The sequence below is a fragment of the Dendropsophus ebraccatus genome, chromosome 6, assembly GCF_027789765.1.
Source record: "Dendropsophus ebraccatus isolate aDenEbr1 chromosome 6, aDenEbr1.pat, whole genome shotgun sequence".
In the NCBI taxonomy this organism is placed as follows: domain Eukaryota; kingdom Metazoa; phylum Chordata; class Amphibia; order Anura; family Hylidae; genus Dendropsophus; species Dendropsophus ebraccatus.
Genome location: NC_091459.1, coordinates 11,824,910 through 11,849,437, shown reverse-complemented (window position 1 = coordinate 11,849,437; position 24,528 = coordinate 11,824,910). Strand labels below are relative to the sequence as shown.

The following is a 24,528-nucleotide window of genomic DNA, read 5'->3' as shown; positions in this document are numbered from 1 at the left end:
ACTTACCGATCTTTCATCAGCTGGTACAGATTTTCCTTCATGTATTCAAATACAAAGTAAAGGTGATCATTTTCTCGAATGACTTCCTTCAGCTTGATAACATTGGCATGGTTGAGCTTCCTCAGAGACTAGAAAACACACGGACAAATGAGAATTTTGCTCTTAAACTGAAAGCTGGCCGTACACATTAGACAAGTGTCAAATCCATCTTCACCCCCCCCCCTCCTCGTGTCAGATGATGGGGGAGTAAGGATCCTATTAAGCGGGCAAATACTGTAAATGAGCGCCGATCTGCTAGATCAGCTCTCGTTTACTAGGCCAATTACACGGCCCAATAATCGTTTAACAAGGGCTGCACAGACATCGTTAGCAATGTCCGGTCTTTTTCCTTTAAATCAACCGGTGCCCCTAAGTGCCAGAGATTTGTAGTTTACTTCTATTAAAAAAATCTCAAGTCTTCCCATACTTGCCAGCTGCTGTATGTCATGCAGGAAGTGGTGTATTTTCTCCATTCTCTCTGTTGCCACCTCTGTCCAGATCAGTAGCAAATACCCATAGAAAACCTCTCCTGCTCTCCAGACTGGAAAGAATACACCCCTTCCTGCAGGACACACAGCAGCTGATAAGTAATGAAGACTGTAACAGAAGTAAATTAGAAATCTCTGGCACCAGTAGATTTTTTTTTTGTGAACAACACCTTTAAGGGCATCTCTGTAGAAAAACAACATTTAAAAAAAGTCAGATAGATGGATATAAGTCCCAAGTCTTCATAGACCTGCATAGAACCAATCTAAGCAATTACCTTTAGCTCGCGAAGGTTCATACATTCATCCCAGGAGTAAAACTTCCTTTTCATTCTGTTTTGTAAAATTTAAAATAAAAAGAGAATTAAAATACAAAAGGTCTGTGTAATGCATGAACTAGAATAAGAAGCGCAGAAGTACAGAACAATGCAGACCGCCATAGTACAAATCCCCAGGTGGCAGCAGAGAGCACTGTGTCAGACTGAAAAGAATACACCACTTCTTGCAGGACATACAGCAGCTGATAAGTACTGGAGGACTGGAGATTTTTAAACAGAAGTAAATTTTAAATCTGTATAACTTTCCGACATCAGTTGATTTGAAAGAAAAAGAGTTCCCCTTTAAGTTGTGAAGAAGCCCTAACTTTAAAGTGCTCACATTTGACTTTCAGATCTTCTATGCCTCTGTAGAAATTAAAGGATAACCCATCACTATGTTTTTCCCACCAGTCAGCGTGCAGTTGCTCTTGCCGCTAGAAGTCCGGGTACCTATGGATATGACCACACTGGGTTGGTTACCGTAGAGGAGCCCTATTTTGATTTAATAGATCCAACGCACAAAAGACACTGAGCGTGGTTGCACCCATTGGTGGGAGACGTCGTAATGATTGGTACGCTTTAAAGCACTGCACATTTTTTTTTTATAACATTTACAACTGATTTATATGTAAGGAAGAGAGGAGGAGGAAAAGAAGAGAGGAGGAAGAAGGAGGAGCAAAGGAAGAGAGGAGGGAGGAGGAGGAGGAAAAGAAGAGAGGAGGAAAAGAAGGAAGGAGGAGGAAGAAAAGAAGAGAGGAGGAAAAGAAGAGAGGAGGAAGAAAGAGGAGGAGGAAGAAAAGAAGGAAGAAGGAGGAGGAGGAAAAGAAGAGAGGAAGAAGAAGGAGGAGGAAAAGAAGAGAGGAAGAAGAAGAAGGAGGAGGAAAAGAAGAGAGGAAGAAGAAGAAGGAGGAGGAGGAGGAAAAGAGAGGAGGGAGGAGGAAGAGGAAAAGAAGAGAGGAGAGGAGGAAGAAGAAGGAGGAAAAGAAGAGGAGGAAGAAGAAGAAGGAGGAAAAGAAGAGAGGAGGGAGGGAGGAGGAAAAGAAGAGAGGAGGAAGAAGGGGGAGCAAAGGAAGAGAGGAGGGAGGAGGAGGAGGAAAAGAAGAGAGGAGGAAAAGAAGAAAGGAGGAAGGAGGAGGAAGAAAAGAAGAGAGTAGGAAGAAAGAGGAGGAGGGAGGAGGAGGAAGAAAAGAAGTAAGGAGGAAGAAGGAGGAGGAAAAGAAGAGAGGAGGAAGGAGGAGGAGCAAAGGAAGGGAGGAGGAGGAGTAAAAGAAGAGAGGAAGAAGGAGGAGGAAAAGAAGAAAGGAGGAGGAAAAGAAGAGAGGAGGAAGGAGGAGACAAAAAAGAGAGGAGGAAGGAGGAGGCAACAACGACAACGACTACAACATACTTTTTAATGGCAACCAGCTCCCCCGACTCTGTGCTTCTCGCAAGAAGGACAGAGCCATAGGTGCCATCTCCAAGCTGTTTGATTGTTGTATAACGGTTCATGATGACAGATCCGGGGTAGAAGGGACATCTCAATAGGAACAAGGTATCCCGCTTGTAAGACGCTGAACCTTCCGTGCAGAATCACAGTGGTGAAAGAACCTCAGCCACAGATTATCACCGTCTGTAAAGAAAGAAAAGAGAATGTTTATTAGAATAAGATGAGCCAGGAAGTACGGTATCATTTATTTACTAGGGCATGCGTAGGGAGGGAACCTTGGCTCTCCAGCTTTTGCTGTCCAGGCATGATGGGAGTTGTAGTTTTGCAACAGCTGGAGAGCCGAGGTTCCCTACCCCTGCACTAGGGACGTCTTATTCCCATGTAAGCTATAACGTGGTGCCTGTAAACACAAACGTCACAGCCGACATTGTTACAAGATACATAAACTCATGATAATGATATCTGATATTTTCTCACTACTAAAAACACATGAAATTCTAAGAAATTACATCATATAGCAGTCATGTGCAAATACGGTATTACCTTATATCAGAGAGATAAGTCACTACGGTGTGCACCTGCACCGAGCATCTCCACCGACTTCCTGTACAAGGAAATCTCCCTGGAAAACACTGCACATTATGTCCTCAATCACTAGGCAACCCGTACAGTAAAGTCAATAGCTGCTCTTGGGGGATGAATGTCGGCCAAAGTCAATAAAGCCTTACTGTAAATGTGAATAGGAAAGAACTTGTATGGGTAAACAATGAGCAGGCGTCCCATCCGCTCTACACCATAGAAAACAAATACCGTAGGCAGGCGAGATCACGTCATAAGACCTCCACAGTGTTAAAGGGAACCTGTCACTAGGTTTATGCTGCCTTAAAGTGTCACTGTCCTTTCAATTGTTTTGCAGAAATCAATAGTCCAGGAGATTTTAAGAAACTTTGTAATTGGGTTTATTAGGCAAATCTGCCATTATCTGCATTCAAAAAGACTTTCCCCAGGTCCCCCCCTCCCTCCTCTCTCTCATCCACTGCTCATTATCAGGAAATCTCAACTCTTTTACATCAGTCGGGCCCTGTGTAACCTAGGGAGAGGGGAGGGGGGAGGAGGGAGATTAGTCGCCATCAGAGAGCAGAAAACAAAGGATTACACAGTGGGACCTGTGTGAAAGCCGGTATTCAGAGGTCAGAGAGGTCAGTACTGACTTCAGAGGAGATAGCCCGGTGATGTAGCTGTAAATTAACTTTTAGTTGTCCTGTTTTGGTGCCTCATCTCCCTCCCCTCTCCATAGAAAACCATGAAGACAGGGGGGAGAGCTTCAAGCTGCTTTTTCATGATAAAAATGCATTTTTCGGCTAATAAACCCAATTACAAAGTTTCTCAAAATTGCCTGTGCTATTGATTTCTGCAAAAAAAATAAAAATTTAAACGTCAGTGACACTTTACATAAGGGGAACATAAACTAGTGAGAGAAATGCTGAACAGATCGGTATATTTCTTACATCAGTCTGTTCAGCTGTTCTCCTAATATGCAGGAGAATAGGATTCTTGCCACACCCCCTCCCTCCAGCTCCCCCTGCCAGACGGGCCCCATAGCAGCTGCGTGGTCTGCCCCCATGGTAGCTATGCCAGTGCCTACACCGCTGGTTGATACTAATGGGGCAGAACACAGGGAGGCTGCATGTACCTTTATTATGTTGGTGTGCTGCAGCGTTGACTGACGTTTATTCATGTGTAGACTCACTGCACCAATCCACCCGCTATGTGCAGTAGGACTCATACCCTGCTCTGAAAACAAAGCCTACGCTGCTGTGCGGGATCTGACAGAGCTGAAGAAGGAGGAGCCCCGCTGAGGGGAGGAGATAGCATTGCACTGAGGACGCAGGGCCCGCCTCCAGCACGCCAGTAAAGGTGATTTATGTACTAACAGGACAGGGGATTTCTCGTGAAACAGGCAGCAGAATGAAAAATCAAGGGCGCTGTGAAGATCAGTGTGATGGCACCAAACAGGACGTACTCAGCCAATCAGTCCTGCCGCACCCACTCATTGGCTGAGCTGGACATCAGGGAGCCAGGAGCCATAAAGGCAGGCTGGAGTATGGATGGGTAAAGTATATAACATCCGCCCCCCCAGTCTATAACCAAATGTGCAAAGAATGGAAGCCAAAGCCATCAGAGCTAATGATAATAAGTGTCCTGTGCTGCTTCTCTGTATATATCTAGACTACTGATTTTTTTTAAAGGGGTAGTGAGGTGTTAAAGGGAACCTGTCGTGCCGGGGTGAAGGCCGCCCGTCCCCCCGCAAGAGCTCGGCTCCATTCATTCTCTATGGGCGTCGGACTCATCTCAGCAGCGTGTGCCGGGCTTCAGACAGAGACCTGGGACCGGCTCCAGGAGCGGGACTTGGCGAGATGGGGTAAGTATCCGGGGCTCTAGCGGGGGGGTCTGGTGGCCTTCACCCCGACACGGGGGGTGACAGGTTCCCTTTAAGCATTTATTCACTAAATAACACACATTACAAAGTTATACAACTTTGCAATGTGTGTTATTTAAGTGAAGGCCCCCCCCCCCGCTAGACCTGGAAAAGTGGTGCATTATACTTACGGAATCATTGTCGACCCTGACCGCCATCTTGGGACAATGACGTAATATTCAGGAGGCCGGCCTCAGCCAACTATGCTCAGCCAATCGCAGCTGATGACGTGCTGGAGGCGGGCCGGCATGAGGGAGGGCTGCAGCAGTCAGGTCGGCCTCCTGAAGATGACGTCATTGTCCCAAGATGGCGGCCGGGGTCAACAGCAAATACGTAAGTATAATGCACCATACTTCCGGGTGTGGGGGAAACACGGGGAAGGGGGCCATTAACTTAAATAACACACATTACAAAGTTGTATAACTTTGTAATGTGTGTTATTTAGGGAATAATTGCTTACCGCCGCACTACCCCTTTAATCGTAATTTTCATTCTATAAGGAGTACATGTTTAAGTACATTAATTCACATTTAAGTAATTTACAAAATCAATATAACTTTCTAAAACCAGTTGATTTGAACGAAAATAATACCCCTTTAAAGGAGGCGGGAACTTTTGCAGTACTTATCAGCTGCTGTATGCCCTGCAGGAAGCAGTGTAAGCAGTGTATTCTTACCAGTCTGACACAGTGCTCTCTGCTGCCACCTCTGTCCATGTCAGGAACTGTCCAGAGCAGGAGAGGATTTCTATGGGTGTTTGCTGCTGTTCTGGACAATTCCTGACATGGACAGAGGTGGCAGCAGAGAGCACTGTGTGAGAGTGGAGAGAATACACCACTTCCTGCAGGACACACAGCAGCTGATAAGTACTGGAAGACTGGAGATTTTGTTATAGAAGTAAATGACAAATCTCTGGCACTAATTGATTTGAAAGGTTTTGTCTATCTTCCCAGTAATATCTATGGTGGAGTGTGTAGGTGTAAGGTGAGTACAGTCCCATCCCTCACTATGTATCCACAAGGCTCCAGCAGTCAGCACAGAATATGATAGAGCTGGGAGTAGAGTCTTACCCCGGGGTATTGTCATCCGAGCTCCTTGTGGCCGCTCATCCTCTCTCTGGTTCCGGTTCTGCCATCTAGTTCCGGTCGCTCCACATTCCTGCCAGCAATCCCTCTCCTCAGCACTGCTCCATGGAGCTACACAGGAAAACAGCGAGCGCACCAGCCAACCGCCGCATCACAGCCCAGCCCCGCCCCCTTGTGTCCACCTCCAGTCAGCACACGTAGCTCCACGCACGGAAGCCGCTCTGTACCTTGTTGTCATCTCGGTGGTTCCGCAGCTAGTCTCTCCTAACTAGTCATCGTCTCTTTGGTTCCGGCAATCTTATCTTTCCAGCGTCACACTCGCCTCTCGCTGGTTCCTGTCAGAAGTGCTGAGCGCTTGTTCCCGGTGCTGCTGCTGTTGCCGCCGCCACGCTCGGCTCCCGGGTGTCTCCGCTTAGTCATGGCCGCCGCTCGCAGGTCTCGCTCAGACTCCCGCTGTGTCCTGCGTTACTCCGACCGAGAACTGTGCTGAGCTGAGAGGACCGCGCAGCCGCCCAGCATGGTAATGATACGCGCCAGGTTATATGGCTGGGGGTGTGTGGCGCCCCGTGTACCTGGCGTGCTCAACATACAAGGCCACGTGACGGGAGGGGGCCAATCAGGCGGCGCGCTGGGGCTGTGTACACTGCGATAGTGACTGAGCCCTGATACCAGGCAAAACTACAACTCCCATCATGCCTAGCTAAAGCTTTGGCTGTCCAGGCATGATGGGAGTTGTAGTTTTGCAACAGCTGAAGCACCAAGGTTCCCTACCCCTGCTCTATACAATATGGTGGCGCCCTGTACTCTGTATACATACACACTGTCACCTCATACACAAAAAGTGGCGCACTTGGCTATTAACCCTTTGAAGACCAGGTCAAATTTCGTATTTGCGCCTTCGTTTTTTCCTCCCTGTGTTTCTATGGCCGCAACGCTTGTATTTTTTCGCCTACACACCCGCACGAGCCCTCGTTTTTTTGCCACACTTTTACTTCCCAATGGTAGACTTCATTTTTTTGCATTAAATTTGCTGCGAAACCGGGAAAAAAAATTATTTGCGTGGTGAAATTGAAAGAAAAAAAGCAATTTCGGGGGGGATTTCGAGTTCACGCTGTTCGCCCTATGGTAAAACGGACACGTTATCTATGACCCTCAAGTCGGGTCGATTACAACGATATGTAATTTGTATAACTTTTACTTTGATGGCTTTTAAAAAAAATTAAAACTTTTTTTTTTTTGTTTTTTAAACTAAATGTTGTTAAAATTGTTATCCTTTGGTCTATGGGGCTTTGTGAGGTGATCAATGATCGATACTTTGGTATATTGGTCCCTTGTTTGCATAGATGCAACATTTTGATCGCTTTTTATCACAATTTTTCTGGACTTGATTTGACTTAAAATCAGCAATTTTGCGCTGTGGCGTTTTTTACACCGTTTATTGTGCGAGATCAAGAATGTGATAATTAAATAGTTCTGGCGATCACGCACGCGGCGATACCGAATATGTTTGCTTATATTTATAAAATGGATAAAGGGGGGTGATTCAGACTTTTATTGGGTAAGGGGATTTTTTATTTATAAAAAAACTTTTTTCTTTTATTTTTTACACACTAACTAACTAGAAGTCCCCCTGCTATAGTGTAACTACATTGATCTCTCATTGAGATCTGTGCAGTACATAAGTACAGCAGTTTAGAGCCGGGTCACAGCGCGACTCCCCTCTGAACTCCCCTGGCCGACACAGGGCGTACATGTATGCCCTAGGATGTCAAGGGGTTAAAATGGTTAACCTGTGGGCAAAAAAATCAAATCAACTGGTGTCAGAAAGTGCTGGACATTTGTAATTTACTTTTATTAATAAATCTCAAGTCGTCCAGTACTTATCAGCTGCTGTATGTCCTGCAAGAAGTGATGTATTCTCTCCAGTCTGACACAGCGCTCTCTGCTGCCACCTCTGTCCATGTCAGGAACTGTCCAGAGCAGCAGCAAATCCCCATAGAAATCCTATCCTGCTCTTCAGACTGGCACCAGTTGATTTGAAAGACATATTTTTTTTCTTGGTGTACCCCTTTAACCACACTTGGGTGCATAGAGTGTTTAGTCGGATAGTTCCTTCTAGTTCCGGACTGTCAAACTTCGGCCCTCCAGCTGTTGCAACACTACAATTCCCATCATGCCTGGACAGCCAAAACTTTAGCTACAAGGGGCATGATGGGAATTGAAGTTTTTTAACAGCTGGAGGACCGCAGTGTGACACCTGTCTTGATTTTTTTATTACTTTCTCCTTTAACTTCAGGGCATAAAGTGTCCTAACAAGTAAAAAAACAGGTGGTGTGGGGACAAGGCCCCTCTGGTACATGTATGCAGAGCTGCACTCACAATTCTGCTGACTGCTGTTGGAAGTCGTAGACATTGTCTGACAGGACCTAACTATAAACTGGCAGTGTAACCGCGGTCAGATTACCAGTCTTGGCAGGAGCGGCCGTTCTTTTGCAGACTTTGAGCTGATAAGGAATGGAGACTGCACATAGGGATCACCGCTATGTCTGTAATGCCCGGGGTTTACAGACTTGTTTTATCACATAGATTGTTTTTATGCGGTGTTCAAATGGGAAAGAAACATCTGACTGTAAATTATACTCGCACCTGAAGGGTTCACACGTAATTTCAAGCAGAACCTGCGCTTAAAGGGGTAGTTCACCCCCCCCCCCCCCCCCCAAAAAAAAAAATGTCAGGTCAGCTAGTCCCAGCAAGTGTCAGATATTTGTAATTTACTTCTATTAATCTCTTGTCTTCCAGTACTTATCAGCTGCTGTATGTCTTGCAGGAAATGGTGTATCCTTTCCATTCTGACACAGTGCTCTCTGCTGCCACCTCTGTCCATGTCAGGAACTGTCCAGAGCAGCGGCAAATCCCCATAGAAAACCTCTCCTGCTCACCAGACTGGAAATAATACATCACTTCCTGCAGGACATACAGCAGCTGATGAAGACTGGAAGAGTTGAGATTTTTTAATAGAAGTAAATTACAAATCTCAGGCACTTTCTGTGACCAGTTGATTTAAAGTGTTCCTGTCATTAAAAAAAAATAAAAAAATTTGACATCATAGAGACATGTCAAAAGTTTTGATCGGTCCAGGTCTGAGTGAACAGATCCGTACCGATAGGCAGATAGAGATGGGAGAAGACGTGCTGCACTGCTCTGTGTCTGCTCTGAATTAAAAAAAAAAAAAAAAATTCAGGCTTATAATGGGCTCCTATGGAGCTCCCCGCTCTGAGTAAAAAAAAAAAAAACTGTCTTCTCCCGGCTCTCTCTCTCAATCGGTACGAATCTGAGCACTCAGACTGGGACCGATCAAAACTTTTGACATGTCTCTGACATGTCAAAAGTTTTTTTTTTTTATGGTGACACGTACACTTTTGGTGAACAACCCCTTTAATTTTATGCGTATTCCGCATAAAATTGTGCTGTAAAATATATACAGAGCAATGTCCTATTATGTTGAATGGTATATCAGCTCTGTTGTTCACACGGCAGTATTTATGTGTGGAATGTTGCGGCTCAGATCCGCTTTCTACCCTAAGGGTGGGTTTACACTATCTGAATTCACGCGGATTCTGTAGCTTGTACCCGCTCACATCTCCACCCGTCCCAGAGATATCACTCATGTCAATACTTTCAGTGGACGAGGAAATTTGCCTGCCATAGAGTGATGTCTCTGGGCTGGATAGAGATGTGCGCCTCCACAAGCGGGTGCGAGCTATGTAATCCGCCTGATCTCCGCGTGGATTCTGAAAAAATAAGTAAAACTGCACTCTGTTACCCCCTTCAAGTCAGTGCTTCACTCTAACTAGGAGTCTTAAAACATTTTCCCAGTGAAGCTGCCGACCAACACCCCACTATCTACTGACTAGGGGTAATAACATGGAAATCCTGTCATAAGGGAAATGGTGGCTTAGCCAAGCTCCTGCTACATCGATGACCCGGCTCAGCCAGTGATTGGGAAATAGGAATCAATATGGTTGACCACCTTTGCTTGCCATATCAACCAAAATAAGTATACATAAAGCATATACACCATGTAAGCATGATAAAACTCCCAAAGTGCTCCCAATAAAACATTATAGATACCCCAGAATACACCACTTCCTGTAGGACATACAGCAGCTGATAAGTACTGGAAGATGAGATTTTTTAATACCAGTAAATTACAAGTCTCTGGCACCAGTTGAAAAGTAATGTATTGAGAAAAGATTAATAAATAGAAATCGTTACTCTCTGAATGTCCCACATCTGGCTTTCTATAGTTTATCTAACACAGGGATAGGGAACCTTCGGCTCTCTAGCTGTTGCAAAACTACAATTCCCATCATGCCTGGACAGCCTCCTTTTAATGGGAGCCTCCTTGTAAGTGTCCCATCCTGCTTGTAATGGGAGCACTGGTGGTAATTCAGTAAGTCAGTGAATTGTCCGTCATACATATTATACTCTATTATTATACATATTATTATTACTGCATATTACAGATCCAATATACACTGCCAGTTCTCTACCAAAGTATGTGTGCTGATTGTTTCCATTTTAACGTATTTATTAGGCGGAAGGTGATGAGGATTGTTGTTCTGAAATCCTGAAGTCTGATGAAAATGGAAGACCAGGAGAAACAAATCTTCAGGTAACGTCTTTGGAGCCATCTGTAGACTCTGTCTTAAATTGTTAGTGTCATTTATATAAATTACTGAGACCTGCTGTAAGGGTGGGTTCACATTGAGGAATTCTCGCAGATAAACTCCGCGGAATTCCGCCGGCTGGACGCACTCACGGACGCTCGCCTTTCCGCCGGCTCCATAGACACCATTTTATGGGCCAACTGATTCCGCATTCTGCCGAAAGAATTGACATGTCAGTTCTTTCGGCGCAATGCGGAATCATCCGGCCCATAGAATTGTGGCTATGGAGCCGGCGGAAAGGCGCTTCTGTGAGCACGTACACCCGGCGGAATTCCTCGGAGTTTATCTGCGAGAATTCCTCAATGTGAACCCACCCTAAATGTGAATTATTACCAGGGCGGAGGTAGGGAACCTTGGCTTTACAGCTGTTGCAAAACTACAACTCCCATCATGCCTGGACAGCCAAAGCTTTAGCTTTGGCTGTCCAGGCATGATGGGAGTTGTAGTTTTTCAACAGCTGGAGGGCCAAGGTCCCCTACCCCTTAACCAGGGGATGCACACTGCAGCGCTACAGCCCCAACCTTCCACCTATGCTCAGTAATTGTAACTTTTTTCTATACTGTGTGGTGCATTGCTGGGGGGGGGGATTTGCTGTTTTTTCTATGTTTATTGTATATTTATTCCACAATGCTTTATAGAGAATTCTTTTAGGAAGCATTTTTGTACTGTTAGAGGGAGATTTATCAAAGGGTGTAAAATTTAGACTGGTGCAAACTGGCCACAGCAACCAATCCCAGCTCAGCTTTCCTTTCAGCACTGCCTAAAGCTGAGCTGTGATTGGTTGCTGTGGGTAGTTTGCACCAGTCTAAATTTTACACCCTTTGATAAATCTCCCCCTTAGTGTACATTTTTGGTATTGGACATGAAAAAGTGCCGTGAACAAAAAACGAATTTGCCGTTTTGTTAAATCTTGTTCTTTTTTTTATGTGTACAAATATAGGAAGAGCTACAGATGTTCCGAGCTCGTTGGATGTCTGAACTTACTCCGGGAGTGAGTTCTGAGGCAGAGGTTCAGTCTCGCAAAGGAAAAGCAAGAGGGCCTGTTGGAAAGGCCCAGGATACCAAAGCAAAGCAAGAATGGGCAAAGGAGGAGAAGGTAGAGTGTGTGTATTTTGTTCTCCGCCTGCTCTCTTGAGGGTCTTTTCACACTGTGGTAGTAGTGCCCATTCAATGTAAGTACCAGGAAAGTGCCCTACATACAGGATAAATTAAAGGGGTACGCCAGCAAAATTCCTTTTCTTTCAAATCAACAGGTTTCAAAAAGTTATATAGATTTGTAATTTACTTCTTTAAAAATGTCCAGTCTTCCAGTGTTTATCAGCTGCTGTATGTCCTGCAGGAAGTGGTGTTTTCTCTCCAGTCTGATACAGTGCTCTCTTCCACTTCTGTCCATGCCAGGAACTGTCCAGAGCAGCAGCAAATCTCTGTAGAAAACGTCTCCTGCTCTGGACAGTTCCTGACATGGACAGAGGTGGCAGCAGAGAGCACTGCCTCAGACTGAAAAGAAAACAGCATTTCCTGCAGGACATACAGCAGCTGATAAGTACGGGAAGACTAGAGATTTTTAAATCGAAGTAAATCTAACTTAAAGAATGTACCACCAGGTTAATCCTCTTTAAGCTGAACCCACGGATCGAATGGCCCGTCACAGGGAAGCCGATGCCGCGGTCCATTTTTTTGGACAGCGGCCCGGTTCCCTTGCACTGCGCCGTAATATGTACCGGAACCGGACGGTGCTCAAGCACTGGAGGCGGGCCAGGCCGCCCCCAGTGGGAGGGAATTTCCTCACTTGTATGACACGGCTCCCTTAGAATGAATGGAGCCGCATCATACAGGGGAGGGAATTCCCTCCCACTGGGGGCGGCCCAGCCCGCCTCCAGTGCTTGAGCACCGGCCGATTCCGGTACATAGAATGCATAGGCACCGGCTTCCCCGTGACTGTGCCGTTCGATCTGTGGGTTCAGCTTAAAGAGGATGTACCTGGTGGTACATCCTCTTTAAATAGAACAAATCTATATAGCTTCATGAAACCAGTTGATCTGATAGAAATGTCGCTGGAGTACCCCTTTAGTTCATAGACCCTTGGGCAGTATATGCTGATGCTGTATGGAGTAGTATTTATATCTTATAGTGTATACACATGCATTATTGAATCATTTGAAATTTTTTTTTTTTCTTAAACAGGCAAGAGAACTTTTTCTTAAAGCTGCAGAAGAAGAACAAAATGGGGCACTTTATGAAGGTACTGATATTTTAAACTTTATTTTTAGAACTTATTTATTATTTTTTATTTTTTTTTTAACTGCAATAAAAGGGGAGGGGTACAGAAAGGAAAGGTCAAAAATTATCATCCAGTGAGGATGTGAATTATTCGGACAATAATAGGAGAGCTATGGTGACATATCACATGGTCCTTGAAGCTAAAGCATGTTATAATGGATCATTCAGTATGACCGCTCGGGGGAGGGGGGTTTCTGGGCACCAGGATGAATATTGGGTCACATCCCAGGGCATGAGTTTGGATGGTATTACATGGGCCGATGGGGGCCCGATAATACCTGTAAACGAGCGCCGATCTGCTAGATCGGCGCTCGTTTACTGGGCCTATTACACGGCCAGACAATCGTTTAACAAGGGCTGCAAGGACATGATTACCAATTTCCTTGCAGCCCCTGCTTAAACTATATACTTTACCTATCCACGCTCCAGGGCTGCTCCTGCGGTCTCCTTCTTCCGGGTCCCGCGCGCTCTAGCATCAAAGCTGCCTGTCAGCTGACAGGCCACTCAGAAGCTGGAGCGCGCGGGACCCGGGAAGAAGCGGACCGCCGGAGCAGCCCTGGAGCGTGGATAGGTAAAGTATATCGTCAGTCGCTGGCCATGCACCGCTATTACACGTAGCGGTGCGTGGTCGGCGCCCGACAAATATAGGTTCTAACCTATATCAACGATCAGCCGATGACAACTGATCGATAATCTGCCGAATCGGCTGGGTTCACACTACGTGTATTTCAGTCAGTATTGTGGTCCTCATATTGCAACCAAAACTAGGAGTGGATTAAAAACACAGAAAGGATCTGTTCACACAATGTTGAAATTGAGTGGATGGCCGCCATGTAACAGTAAATAACGGCCATTATTTCAATATAACAGCCGTTGTTTTAAAATAACAGCAAATATTTGCCATTAAATGGCGGCCAACCACTCAATTACAACATTATGTGAACAGATCCTTTCTGTGTTTTTAATCCACTCCTGGTTTTGGTTGCAATATGAGGACCACAATACTGACTGAAATATACGTAGTGTGAACCCAGCCTTAAATGTAAAACTAAACCTATATTCCTTGTTCTTGATTTTTACAGCCATCAAGTTTTACCGTCGAGCGATGCAGCTCGTACCAGACATTGAGTTCAAAATTAACTACAACTGGTCTCCTGAAGATGGAGTGGGGAAAAACTTGTATGTGAACATACAGCAGCATTAAATCAGTCTTATTGGGTTTTTAATAACTATGATAAATCCTTTTTTATATATACTAGGAAGTAAGTGCAGGTTTTTTTTACCTTCCTCTGCAATTTTTGAATGCAGTTTTTTTTTTTTTCAGCCAAAGTGGCTGCAGCAGGAAGGGGCAGTATAAGTCCTGCATGTTATATTCCCTATTCTTTTTGAATCCATTAGTGGCATTGGCTCAGAAAACAGAATAAGACCCATTGTGATCAATAATTTCTGAGTTGCCAGATGACACGTCAAAAGTGATTAGTTAAATGTCTCATTTGAAACCATGAAATAGTTATAGCTTTAGTTGTAGCCATGAAAAACCCTGAAAAACAACCAAAAGGTTTATAAAAAAAAAAGAAAAGGCTAAAACTGGCACAAATGTTAAAAGAAGGCTCAAAAAATGTACATTTTTTTAAATCCTGAGGGTAAGTTTACACAACATTTTTGCAAAATTACGGCAGTAAATAAAGTGCGTGTTCATTATTTTACGGTCGTTATTCCATATGGTGAGTGCACTGATGGACAATTTTCCATTGACTTCAATCGAGAGCATTATGGGGGACACTTATCAAGACTGGCATACGAGTATGCCAGTCTTTAAATAAAGCCCGTCCCTAGTTTCCTGTACAGATTTGCTACTAAATCTGCCAGGTCTGCGTCTGGCGCAGGTATTGTGCAACAAACCTACATTTACTCAGGAGCAGGTGTACATTTGTGGCATGATTTACACCTTACTGAACCCCCCCCTGCCCACTTATCAGGCGAATCTGCCCCTTTTCCGTTGCGTATGCCAGGGGAACATCTTGATAAATGTCCCCCTATATTTTTACAATTGTTTTTAAAGTACTCTGGCAAAAATCTTTTTCTTTCGAATCAACTGGCTTCAGAAAGTTTATATAGATTTGTAATTTACTGTTATTTAAAAAAAAACAAAAAACACAAGTCTTCCCATACTTATTAGCTGCTGTATGTCCTGCAGGAAGGGGTGTATTTTCTCCAGTCTGACACAGTGCTCTCTGCCGCCACCTCTGTCCATGTCAGGAACTGTCCAGAGCAGGAGAGGTTTTCTATGGAGATTTGCTGCTGCTCTGGACAGTTCCTGACATGGACAGAGGTGGCAGCAGAGAACACTGTCAGGCTGGAAAGAATACACCACTTCCTGCAGGACATACAGCAGTTGATAAGTACTGGAAGACTGGAGATTTTTAAATAGAAGTAAATTGCAAATCTATGTAACTTTATGAAACCAGTTGATTTGAAAGAAAAAGAGTACCCCTTTAAGTTGTGAACGCACCCTAAGTCTGTAAAGTTAATGCTTTGCTGTTGGATTTTTTTGTTTGTTTTTGCGGCTCAGTGTACAAACATAACTTTATGGATCTGTATATTTGAATGATGTTTTATTTTGACTGAATCCCAGTAATTTCCAAATGCCTATTCACACAGGGTAACGTGTACCAGTAACACAGAACCTTCTGTCTCTTATTCCTATGAAATGTAATCTGTCTGTTTGCAGCATGGATGACGGCAATGTGGACAGCAAGATGTCTGACCTATTATCCTACTTCCAGCAGCAGCTAACCTTTCAAGAGTCCTCGCTTAAATTGTGTCAGCCAGAATACGATGTCAGCCAGACTCATATTTCTGGTACGTGCGTATTTTTTTTGTAAACTTGCTCGACCTGTTCTGTGGCTCCGCTGGGTTATACAGCAAATCCTGTAATATTGCTGAAAATTTACAGCACACATAGCACTGGACCAGGCATAAAAATGATTAAATTCTACTGTGGGTCATTTAAAGGGGATCCTGGGATGTTCCTTAGCATGGGCCGTCATTATCGGATCATGGGGGTCATCGAGACGAAGGGGCCTCAACGCTTGAAGCGGAGATCCGTAAATCTGTGATCAAACTTTGTCGATTTGTTGCTGATGTGGATATTGCAGTATAGTATAATATTACAGTGTTTATTGGTCTTTACAACACAAATTCACAAAACATATGTGTCCCTAAGGCTGGCTTCACGCTGCCTTAAAATCTTGGAGAAAACGTCAGTAAAACGTTTTTCTTTTATTGCTTGCAGCTTCTGAGCGGACAGACCGCTCAGCCAGTTACTGACCACGGTGGCGGCCCTGACCAGTGATTGGCTGAGCGGCCTGTCAGCTCAGATAAGCCGCTCTGCAGCCACAACGCGCGGGGCCGGGACACGTACAGAGTGAGGCTTCCGGTTTCTAGCTACGGAGACCGACGGGGGTCAGTAGGGAAGGCAGGACGCCGTGCACTCTGCCCCCTCCCCTGTCGCTGTCACAAGATTATGACAGCGGCAGGGGACATAGCCGAGGGGGCAGAGCGAGGGACATCAGCTTATGGGGATCATTATGATCCCATAAACTGATGTCAAATCACGACCTGGGCACTGAGGCATCAATGATCCCAGGTCGTGAAAGGGTTAAACGATAATCGGGCCTTGTAATACGCCCAGTAAACGACCTCTGATCCGGCAGATCGGTGCTCGTTTACAACGTTGTTCAGCGCCACTCGCAGAAAGGGAAGAGACAAGAGGGTGAACATTAGACTGGACAGCTCCTTGTTTGTATCACTCCGATATTTATTTATTTTTGTTCAGTTTTGTGGTATAACCTCTTTTACATTTACTATTACAGTCCAGCGATGTCTTAAGTATTTAGTATGGATAGCAACTGATCTTAACTAGAAAGTGCTGACTTATTTTTTGTTTTTGTGTGTTTTTAGAGCTCCCTATGGAGGTACTGATGTATATTTTCCGCTGGGTGGTTTCCAGTGAGCTTGATCTCCGATCATTAGAACAACTCTCATTGGTCTGCAAGGGCTTTTATATTTGCGCAAGGTACCCAACATACAGGGATTGCAAAAATAATTTAGATTTCTTTAAAGACTTTAAGGCCACTGCCAGTGACTGGTGGGTTTTTTTACATCAGTCTAAGAAAAAAGATAGTTGGAATGCCAAATTTTATTTATTTTTTTAAATTGCATGCCTCCTTTAAGGGGTACTTTGGCAAAAATCTCTTCTTTTTCAAATGAATTGGTTTCAGAAAACTTATATAGATTTGTAATTTACTTCTATTTAAAAATCTCAAGTCTTCCAGTACTTATCAGCTGCTGTATGTCCTGCAGGAGGTAGTGTAAGTAGTGTATTATTTCCAGTCTGGAGAGCAGGAGAGGTTTTCTATAGGGATTTGCTACTGCTCTAGACATTTCCTGACATGGACAGAGGTGGCAGCAGAGAGCAATGTGTCAGACTAGATAGAGTACACCACTTCCTGCAGGACATACAGCAGCTGATATGTACTGGAAGACAAGATTTTTTAAGAGAAGTAAATTACAAATTTCTGGCACTTTCTGGCACCAGTTGATTTTGAAAGGTGAAAATCCCCTTTTATTTATTATGTACTTGCTTCTTGCTCTGTGGTCCAGTTCTGATGCTTATGTGCCCACAGGGGTCAGCATGGGGTTCCTTATCTGGTGTGTGGCTCCACAGCCTGTTATGTTGCATCTTTTTCATCATTGTGTGCTGTCATAACTCTGTGGACAGGCCAATCTTCATTCACTTAAGTGCATCTGTGATGCTTTGGCTGTCTAGGTATGATGGGATTTGTAGTGCAGCAGCAGCTGGATGGCCGCAGATTTGACACCACATTAAAGGATGTGATGGTATAAATTTAAAGTTTTCACTAGAAGCAGTTTAAAGTATGCGTTATAAAAAAAATTCCATACTCAAAAATAAAGCATACAAGCAAGTTGGAACAACGGCCTTTGTTTATTGACAGCGGCCGATTACATTGCAGCCTATGGAACCATGGCTGTAGTGTATACACTCTGTATACACTACAACCGGGGTTCTCTGCAGGCACACAAAATAATTGACAGGTGTAATTTCAATGTTCAATGAATAGTGGCCGTACAAGATAGCCTGTGCACACATAGTGTATGGCTGTACTTTACATTGTACTCTCTACCAAATTGGTGTGTGCTCCCATTCCAATTCAAATAAAGTGATGTTCACCCGGCTGATACGGCAGAACATCTGAGAGATCACACGTTGTTTGACACGTCAAACAACGCCCGATGTTCATGCAGCGTCTGAACATGGCCTTAGGCTGGGAAAACTTGCTCAGATTACTCTTGTGCTCATTTAAGATTATTACAGCTGTACTTTGAAGATTTCCATATTTTGCCTCTTCTGTTCCTATAAACTGAGCATTATTTTATTTTTCTAATGCAGGGATCCTGAGATTTGGCGTTTAGCATGCTTGAAAGTCTGGGGTCGAGGCTGTGTAAAACTTGTACCATACATTACGTGGAGGCAGATGTTTCTAGAAAGGCCACGGGTCCGGTTTGATGGTATGTGCTGGCCTCAGCTTTGTAATTTCAATGTGTGATGAACTCCTGTATTTGTAGTAATAATCCTGGTCCATTTTACATGACAGTCAGCTCTTCGTACACTTCCTGCTGGAGTTGTGCAGCCAGCAGATGGCAGACATACCCTGTAAAGCCACAGTCAGAAGGGGGTGTCAGATCTCCTTACTGTTTACATAGTGCAGCTAATCCCCAGTCACATGTCCTTGCTCTATACACAGATCACACAACAAACCAAATAGGAAAACCACAACTGGTAATGGATGTGCAGCAGTGCGTACAGTAATGCTTTGTTGACATAAAAATCTCAGTCTCCACAAACATGCACATAGTATTGTGCTTTAGAGGACGCTGTTTCTCCCTGTAAGTGGTTTGTTTGGAAGGGCTCATGTGCTATAGTCCTGGTCTACAATACCTCACTAGACGCTGATGATACTTCTATGAAAGGTGCTGATCATTTAGTCCGGTCTGCTGTTTAGGATTTTTTGATCTCTCCTTGTGATGATACTTATAACTCATTTAAATGTCATATTTCAGAAATCAATAAGTATCAATAGTACAAGCCATTTTAGTAAACTAAACTAAAATTTTAGTAAGGTTATATTAAGCAAAAAGCTGTTTACCTACCTACCCCCCTCACTTCAGAAGAAGCAGGATTTCTGTGTCCATTATGTTCTATGGAGAGGGAAGAGGTCGAGTGGGATGAGTGAGCACAGAGAGGAGAAAAGGCAGCCCTACAAAACACTTCATCCTGCAATCTTCTCTCACCAAGCTCCCAGATAAGCAGTGACCTTTCTGACCTGTGAATCCAGCATTTTATGTGCCCAGACAGTCTTTTAAACTGTACAGCTGCTTCTCTGCTCTTCCTGCTCACTCATCCCCCCCTTGACACCCTCCCTCTCTAGGTTATAATGGACACAGCAGACTCGTCTTTACTTTGCTCCTCTGTAATAAAGAGTATAATGAACAGCTAAGATGTGAGGAGGGGAAGGAGGCTGCAAAACAGCTTTTTGAGTACAGAAAGAGGCTTTTTGCCTAATAAGACCTATTACAGAGTTTCTTAAAATCGCTTTTTTTTATCAATTGTTGATTATGCGTACATGCAACCATAAATCCCTGTCTTCCATATATTCCTAGGTGTGTATATTAGCAAGACAACATATATCCGCCAAGGAGAGCAGTCTCTGGATGGATTTTACCGAGCTTGGCATCAAGTAGAATATTACAGGTACTTTTTTTTTTTTTTTTTTGTGACTTTTTTTTTTTTATCGCTCACTTGCAGTTTTTGTTAACATAATGTAAACATAAAAAACTGCACTAGTCTTTATATGTCTTTTTTCTGTCATCTCTTTCATCTGTTGATATATATGTCATATACCCTATAGGTATATGAGATTTTTCCCTGATGGACACATTATTATGCTTACCACCCCGGAGGAGCCCCAAACTATTGTACCTCGCTTACGGACAAAAAATTCACGGTATGTTTTAATACACACATTTCACGCTATAGGCGCCAGTGCAGATTGCGTTGTTCTTGAAGGGAAGAATATTTTAGTATAACAAATTGAGTGAGGTTGTTTGTTCAGACACCACATCATCAGACTTAGGCTGGGTTCATTTTTTTCATCCGTTTTTTTGCAAAAAAAACTAATGCATGTGTGTGCATCCGTATTGATCAATTTTTCCATTGACTCCCATAATAGAAAAAAGGATCAAAATGTTTTTGTTTTGTTGTTTTTTAAACGTACAGAAAAACGTATCGGACCTTATTTTTTTTTAATTATTATTATGGAAGGGTAAAACGAATCAAAACGGATGCATGTAAATGCATCCTTTTTTTGCAAAAAATGGATGAAAAAAAAAACTGATTGCAAAAGTGCAGTGTAAATCCAGCCTTATGGCTGCGTTCACACTACGTATATTTCAGTCAGTATATTTCAGTCAGTATTGCAACCAAAACCAGGAGTGGATTAAAAACACAGAAAGGATATGTTCACACAATGTTGAAATTGAGTGGATGGCCGCCATATAACAGTAAATAACGGCCATTATTTCAATATAACAGCCATTGTTTTAAGATAACAGCAAATACTTGCCATTAAATGTCGGCCATCCACTCAATTTCAACATTGTGTGAACAGATCCTTTCTGTGTTTTGAATCCACTCCTGGTTTTGGTTGCAATACTGACTGAAATATACATAGTGTGAACGCAGCCTAAAAGTGTAACTATAATTTGTAAAAACTTCTGACAAGTCATAGGTGCATATCGGTCAGGGTCATGCGCTCTGACCCTTCATCTCTGCTATACGGGGAATAATTCTTTAGACTGCTAATACGAACAGTCTACTGAATTGTAATGGGAGCCTATGGAACGTCCGGCCGGACGTTCCATAGGCTTTATTATAATTCAGTAGACTGCACTTATAGAGGAGAAGAAGTAGCAGAGCATGCACGGCTGATTGCTTCTGCCCCTTAATACTAGTGATCGTGGGGGTCTCTGCACCTGGACCCCGACCGATAGGCACTTCTGACATGTCGCAATCACATGTCAGAAGTTTTTGCAAACTATAGTTACACTTCAACTTTGCTTCTATCGGAGCCGCAACAAGACAACTCAAAATAGCTTAAAAGCTGGTGACCTAAACCTTTTCCACTTCATCAGCAGTAGATATATGTATAATCTTCATCTCAAAAATTATCCAAACCATTGATTTTATTCCTTCTCTGGCCAGATATGCTCTGCTGCAGTGGAAACGTAATACTACATGGCAGCTATTTACATGTATAGCTGTCTGTATAATACATCAATGGCCAAAATCTCCCCTCACCCCCCTCCCCAAACATCATCAGTCCTCTTGTCTGGCTCATAGATATTTTGTCTCCATTACTTTGTGCCTACTTTGTGAAGTACCGTGTTCACACTGCATTTTTGCAGTCCGCTTAACGGATTAAATAGTTACTTTTAACGTACATAAAAACGCGATCAACCCGGTTTTTTTGTACACTAAAAAAAGGAAAATTATCTGTTTTGATCCGTTTTTTTTATAATGGAAGTCAATGGAAAAACGGATTGCCACCGTTTCATTTAATTTAAAAAAAAATAAAACGTATACGTTAAACGGACTGCAAATATGTAGTGTGAACCCAGCCTTGTTTTTACCATCTTATCCTTGATTCTTGTTGCCCTGTTCAGCAGCAAAGAGTAGCTTTAATCTGCATCTAATTGTATTATACAGAACCGATGCAATGCTGCTTGGCCATTTTCGTCTGTCACAAGATACAGATAATCAAACCAAAGTTTTTGCGGTAATAGCCAACAAGAAGGAGGAGGTATGTATGTTTATTAGCTACTAAAGCATTTTCTGAATAAAATACCATATTTATATTATATTATATTTGTATTTTTTGTGGCATTTTCCCAGGTTTTTGTTTTCAATGTGGTTGGGTTTTTTGGGTCATTGGCAGATTTTTTTTTTTTAAATGCAGTATGATCTATGTGTGGTGTTTTTTGGGTGACATATTTTCCCATTCTTAGGCTATGTTCACACAACGTATTTTTTATGACAAGCAGGGTTGTTTGCAATTAAAACGTCACACAATGTATTGAACAACGTCCATTAGAAATAATGGCCATGGACATATCAATTTCCTTTTGCAGTTTTTAGTGCAACAACGGCCGTTGCTCGTACATTGTGTGAATATAGCCTTGCTAAGAAATTCTTGAATCACATGATTTTAAAATAAGAAAAATAACATATATATTTAACAAAAATCTCTCAAAAGCTGCATCAAATAAATGAAGATAAAAAGTCTGGCTTTTCTAGAATCGTTTTTAAAGCGGACGAAAGGCAAAAGAAACAATTTGATTTGCTTTAAATCTTTTCACTCCTCTCTACCAGTTTCATCCAAAGCAGCATAGCAAATGCATGTATGTAACTTGTGTTCCAGGAAGCTAGCCTGCACCTTTTTGACTCTTACATGTCACATTCTGTTTACCATAGAAATCAGCAGAGTACCAAAAGTATCGCTATTTCCGCCGTGGCCCGGTGCAGGACACGGATCGTAGCTTTCATGTTGGACTGCAGCTATGTTCATCTGGTCGCTATAAATTCAACAAGATGGTTTGGATTCATCATTCATGTCATATCACTTACAAGTGAGTAGTAAAAAAAAAAAAAAAAAAAGATTTAACGTTTAATGTATTGAAGTTTTTACATTTTAAATAGTCTACGTAACACAGTGGAGACATGGTCTATTTCTGAGCTGTCAACATTTGCAGCACACGGTGGGCGAGCAAGCCTCCCGTGATCTGCAAATGTCCCTTTAGGGTGGGTTCATACTTACCTGAATCGCAGCTGATTCCGCTGCGATTCAGGTATGTGTGAACCCACCCTAAAGGAATATTCCCGATACTGTCAGTTTGAATGGGTTTACATACTCACAGCGGATTTTTCATTTCTTCTGAGTGGTGAATACTTTACCCGTCTGTGCTCTGGCCTGTTTCTGGGGCCGGGAGTGTGGACAGGTAAAAGCATTCACTTGTCGTCTGTGGGTTACATAATCGCAGCTAAATGAAAAATCTGCTGCGAGTATGTAAACCCATTGAAACTGACAGTACCGGGAATCACAGCAGATTTCGCTGCAAACTCGTAGCGTTAAATCTGCTGGGATGAATGAGCAGGAAGCAGACAGAGCCAGCCCTGCTGTTTGTAGACTGTCTGGGCACAGAAAAAGCTGGATTCAGAGGTCAGAAAGGTCAGTGCTTATCTGGGAGCTTGGTGAGAAAAGACTGCAGGATGATGTGTTTTGCAGGGCTGCCTTTTCTCCTCTCTGTGCTCACTCATCCCCCTCTGCCCCTCCCATCTCCATAGAGCATAATGGACACAGAAATCCTATTTCCTTTGAAGTAAGGGGGGAGGAAGGAAAACTGCTTCTGGAGTATAGAAGGAAACTCTTTTGCTTAATAAAGCCTATTACAGAGTTTCTTAAAATTTGTTAAGTTATTGATATTTATTGATTTCTGAAAAATTATATTTAAATAGAAGTCCTGGCAAGCGCTTGCAGTTATAAAGTTATGACTACATTTGACGGCTTAGTGGTGGGGGCCCAATTAATAGTTTGCCATGGCGCCTAGCGATTTTTTTTGTTATGCCCCTGGGCACATGTGAAGTGTTAATATGCTTTTCCATATGAGACTTTGTTACTTAGTCCCTGAATGCTTCTCTTGCAGGTCCTCCGGGGAGACGGTTGTCACAGCATTTGACATTGATAAAATGTACACGCCGCTGTTCTTTGCTCGTGTGAAGAGTTTTACTGCTGTATCTGAGAGACCTCTGTAAGGTCTTTCTTCTCTTTTCTTGCATGGTACGTGCTGATAAAGGCAAAGCAGCCGATCATTCAGGAAACCCTTGTGGGAAGCTTGTTCTTGGGGCATGAAGGGCACACTTGGGTCTCTTAGCTTTACGTTGTCATTTCAAGAGTTGTTTTTACAAGATAATTGAATTATTGATTCTTGTTTCTTTTCTATGCTTATCTCTCTACCCCCGCCCCCCCCCCTCCCCCCGTTCATCTTACAGCATTACTAGGAATAGGGTCAACAGTGCTGTATCAATGGAACCATGGCTACACCTAGCTTCAATATTGTTTGCTTAACCTCTAAGAAATTGACATGGCCCTCCCCACGATACTACCAGAAATCACAATTCTAAATTAGAATTGAAAGTATGTGTAGGTGATTTATAGGTTAGAGGAAAAATAATAAGTTGAACATGGCGGCGGCCATTACCCATAGCTGTACTACTACAGAAGCACTGTTAATGTGAGATTTGTGCAATACTCGTATCATTTCTAGAAGAATTACAGAACAAAACAGTCATGGTGTTTTATATATTTTTACTTTAGAAGAGTATGGAAACTTTATAGTTATAATGTCCTCTGTGTGTTTGCTAAAGGCGTTTTTTTTCTTTTTCTATTGACCCTTTGTGCACAGCATAGGGGGAATATATACAAATGATCCTGCTCATCAAAATTTGCAATGTTGGTTGTTACAAATAAACAAAGTTTGCTTCTTTTAAAA

At 43.1% G+C, this 24,528-nt stretch overlaps 3 protein-coding genes across 5 annotated transcripts in view; 1 reads left to right on the top strand and 2 right to left on the bottom strand.

Annotated features, from left to right (window-relative positions):
• LOC138795446 (glutathione S-transferase 3-like) overlaps window positions 1-2,889 on the bottom strand; it is a 142,193-nt gene extending 139,304 nt beyond the window's left edge. Inside the window, exon 1 of the mRNA XM_069974519.1 lies at window positions 2,872-2,889. The gene's annotated coding sequence lies outside the window, so the exon portion shown is untranslated. The remainder of the gene's footprint in view (window positions 1-2,871) is intronic.
• The window catches only part of CILK1 (ciliogenesis associated kinase 1), a 23,596-nt gene extending 17,205 nt beyond the window's left edge, over window positions 1-6,391 (bottom strand). For 2 of the 3 annotated variants that reach the window (XM_069974515.1, XM_069974517.1), the window contains exons 1-4: window positions 5,816-6,391; window positions 2,229-2,450; window positions 803-857; window positions 7-128 (exon numbers count right to left, since the gene is read on the bottom strand). In XM_069974515.1, coding sequence (XP_069830616.1) covers window positions 7-128; window positions 803-857; window positions 2,229-2,329 — 278 coding nt within the window. In that variant the 5' untranslated portion in view covers window positions 2,330-2,450; window positions 5,816-6,391. The remainder of the gene's footprint in view (window positions 1-6; window positions 129-802; window positions 858-2,228; window positions 2,451-5,815) is intronic. The other variant, XM_069974516.1, reaches the window with a different exon arrangement.
• FBXO9 (F-box protein 9) lies at window positions 6,024-24,528 on the top strand. The gene is made up of 13 exons (XM_069974518.1): window positions 6,024-6,350; window positions 10,428-10,505; window positions 11,501-11,656; window positions 12,745-12,802; window positions 13,923-14,019; window positions 15,572-15,702; window positions 16,804-16,918; window positions 18,314-18,432; window positions 19,585-19,675; window positions 19,833-19,928; window positions 21,689-21,782; window positions 22,454-22,608; window positions 23,683-24,528. Exons 1-13 carry the CDS (start codon window positions 6,348-6,350, stop codon window positions 23,789-23,791), a joined length of 1,302 nt encoding a protein of 433 aa, XP_069830619.1. The 5' UTR covers window positions 6,024-6,347; the 3' UTR covers window positions 23,792-24,528.

What these genes read in the sequence shown, in the direction of transcription:
- FBXO9 (XM_069974518.1), top strand. An exon ending in GATGGAGTGGGGAAAAACTT is followed by an intron (nt 14,020 to 15,571) that starts GTATGTGAACAT and finishes GTCTGTTTGCAG; the next exon opens with CATGGATGACGGCAATGTGG. An exon ending in TTACGGACAAAAAATTCACG is followed by an intron (nt 19,929 to 21,688) that starts GTATGTTTTAAT and finishes TGTATTATACAG; the next exon opens with AACCGATGCAATGCTGCTTG.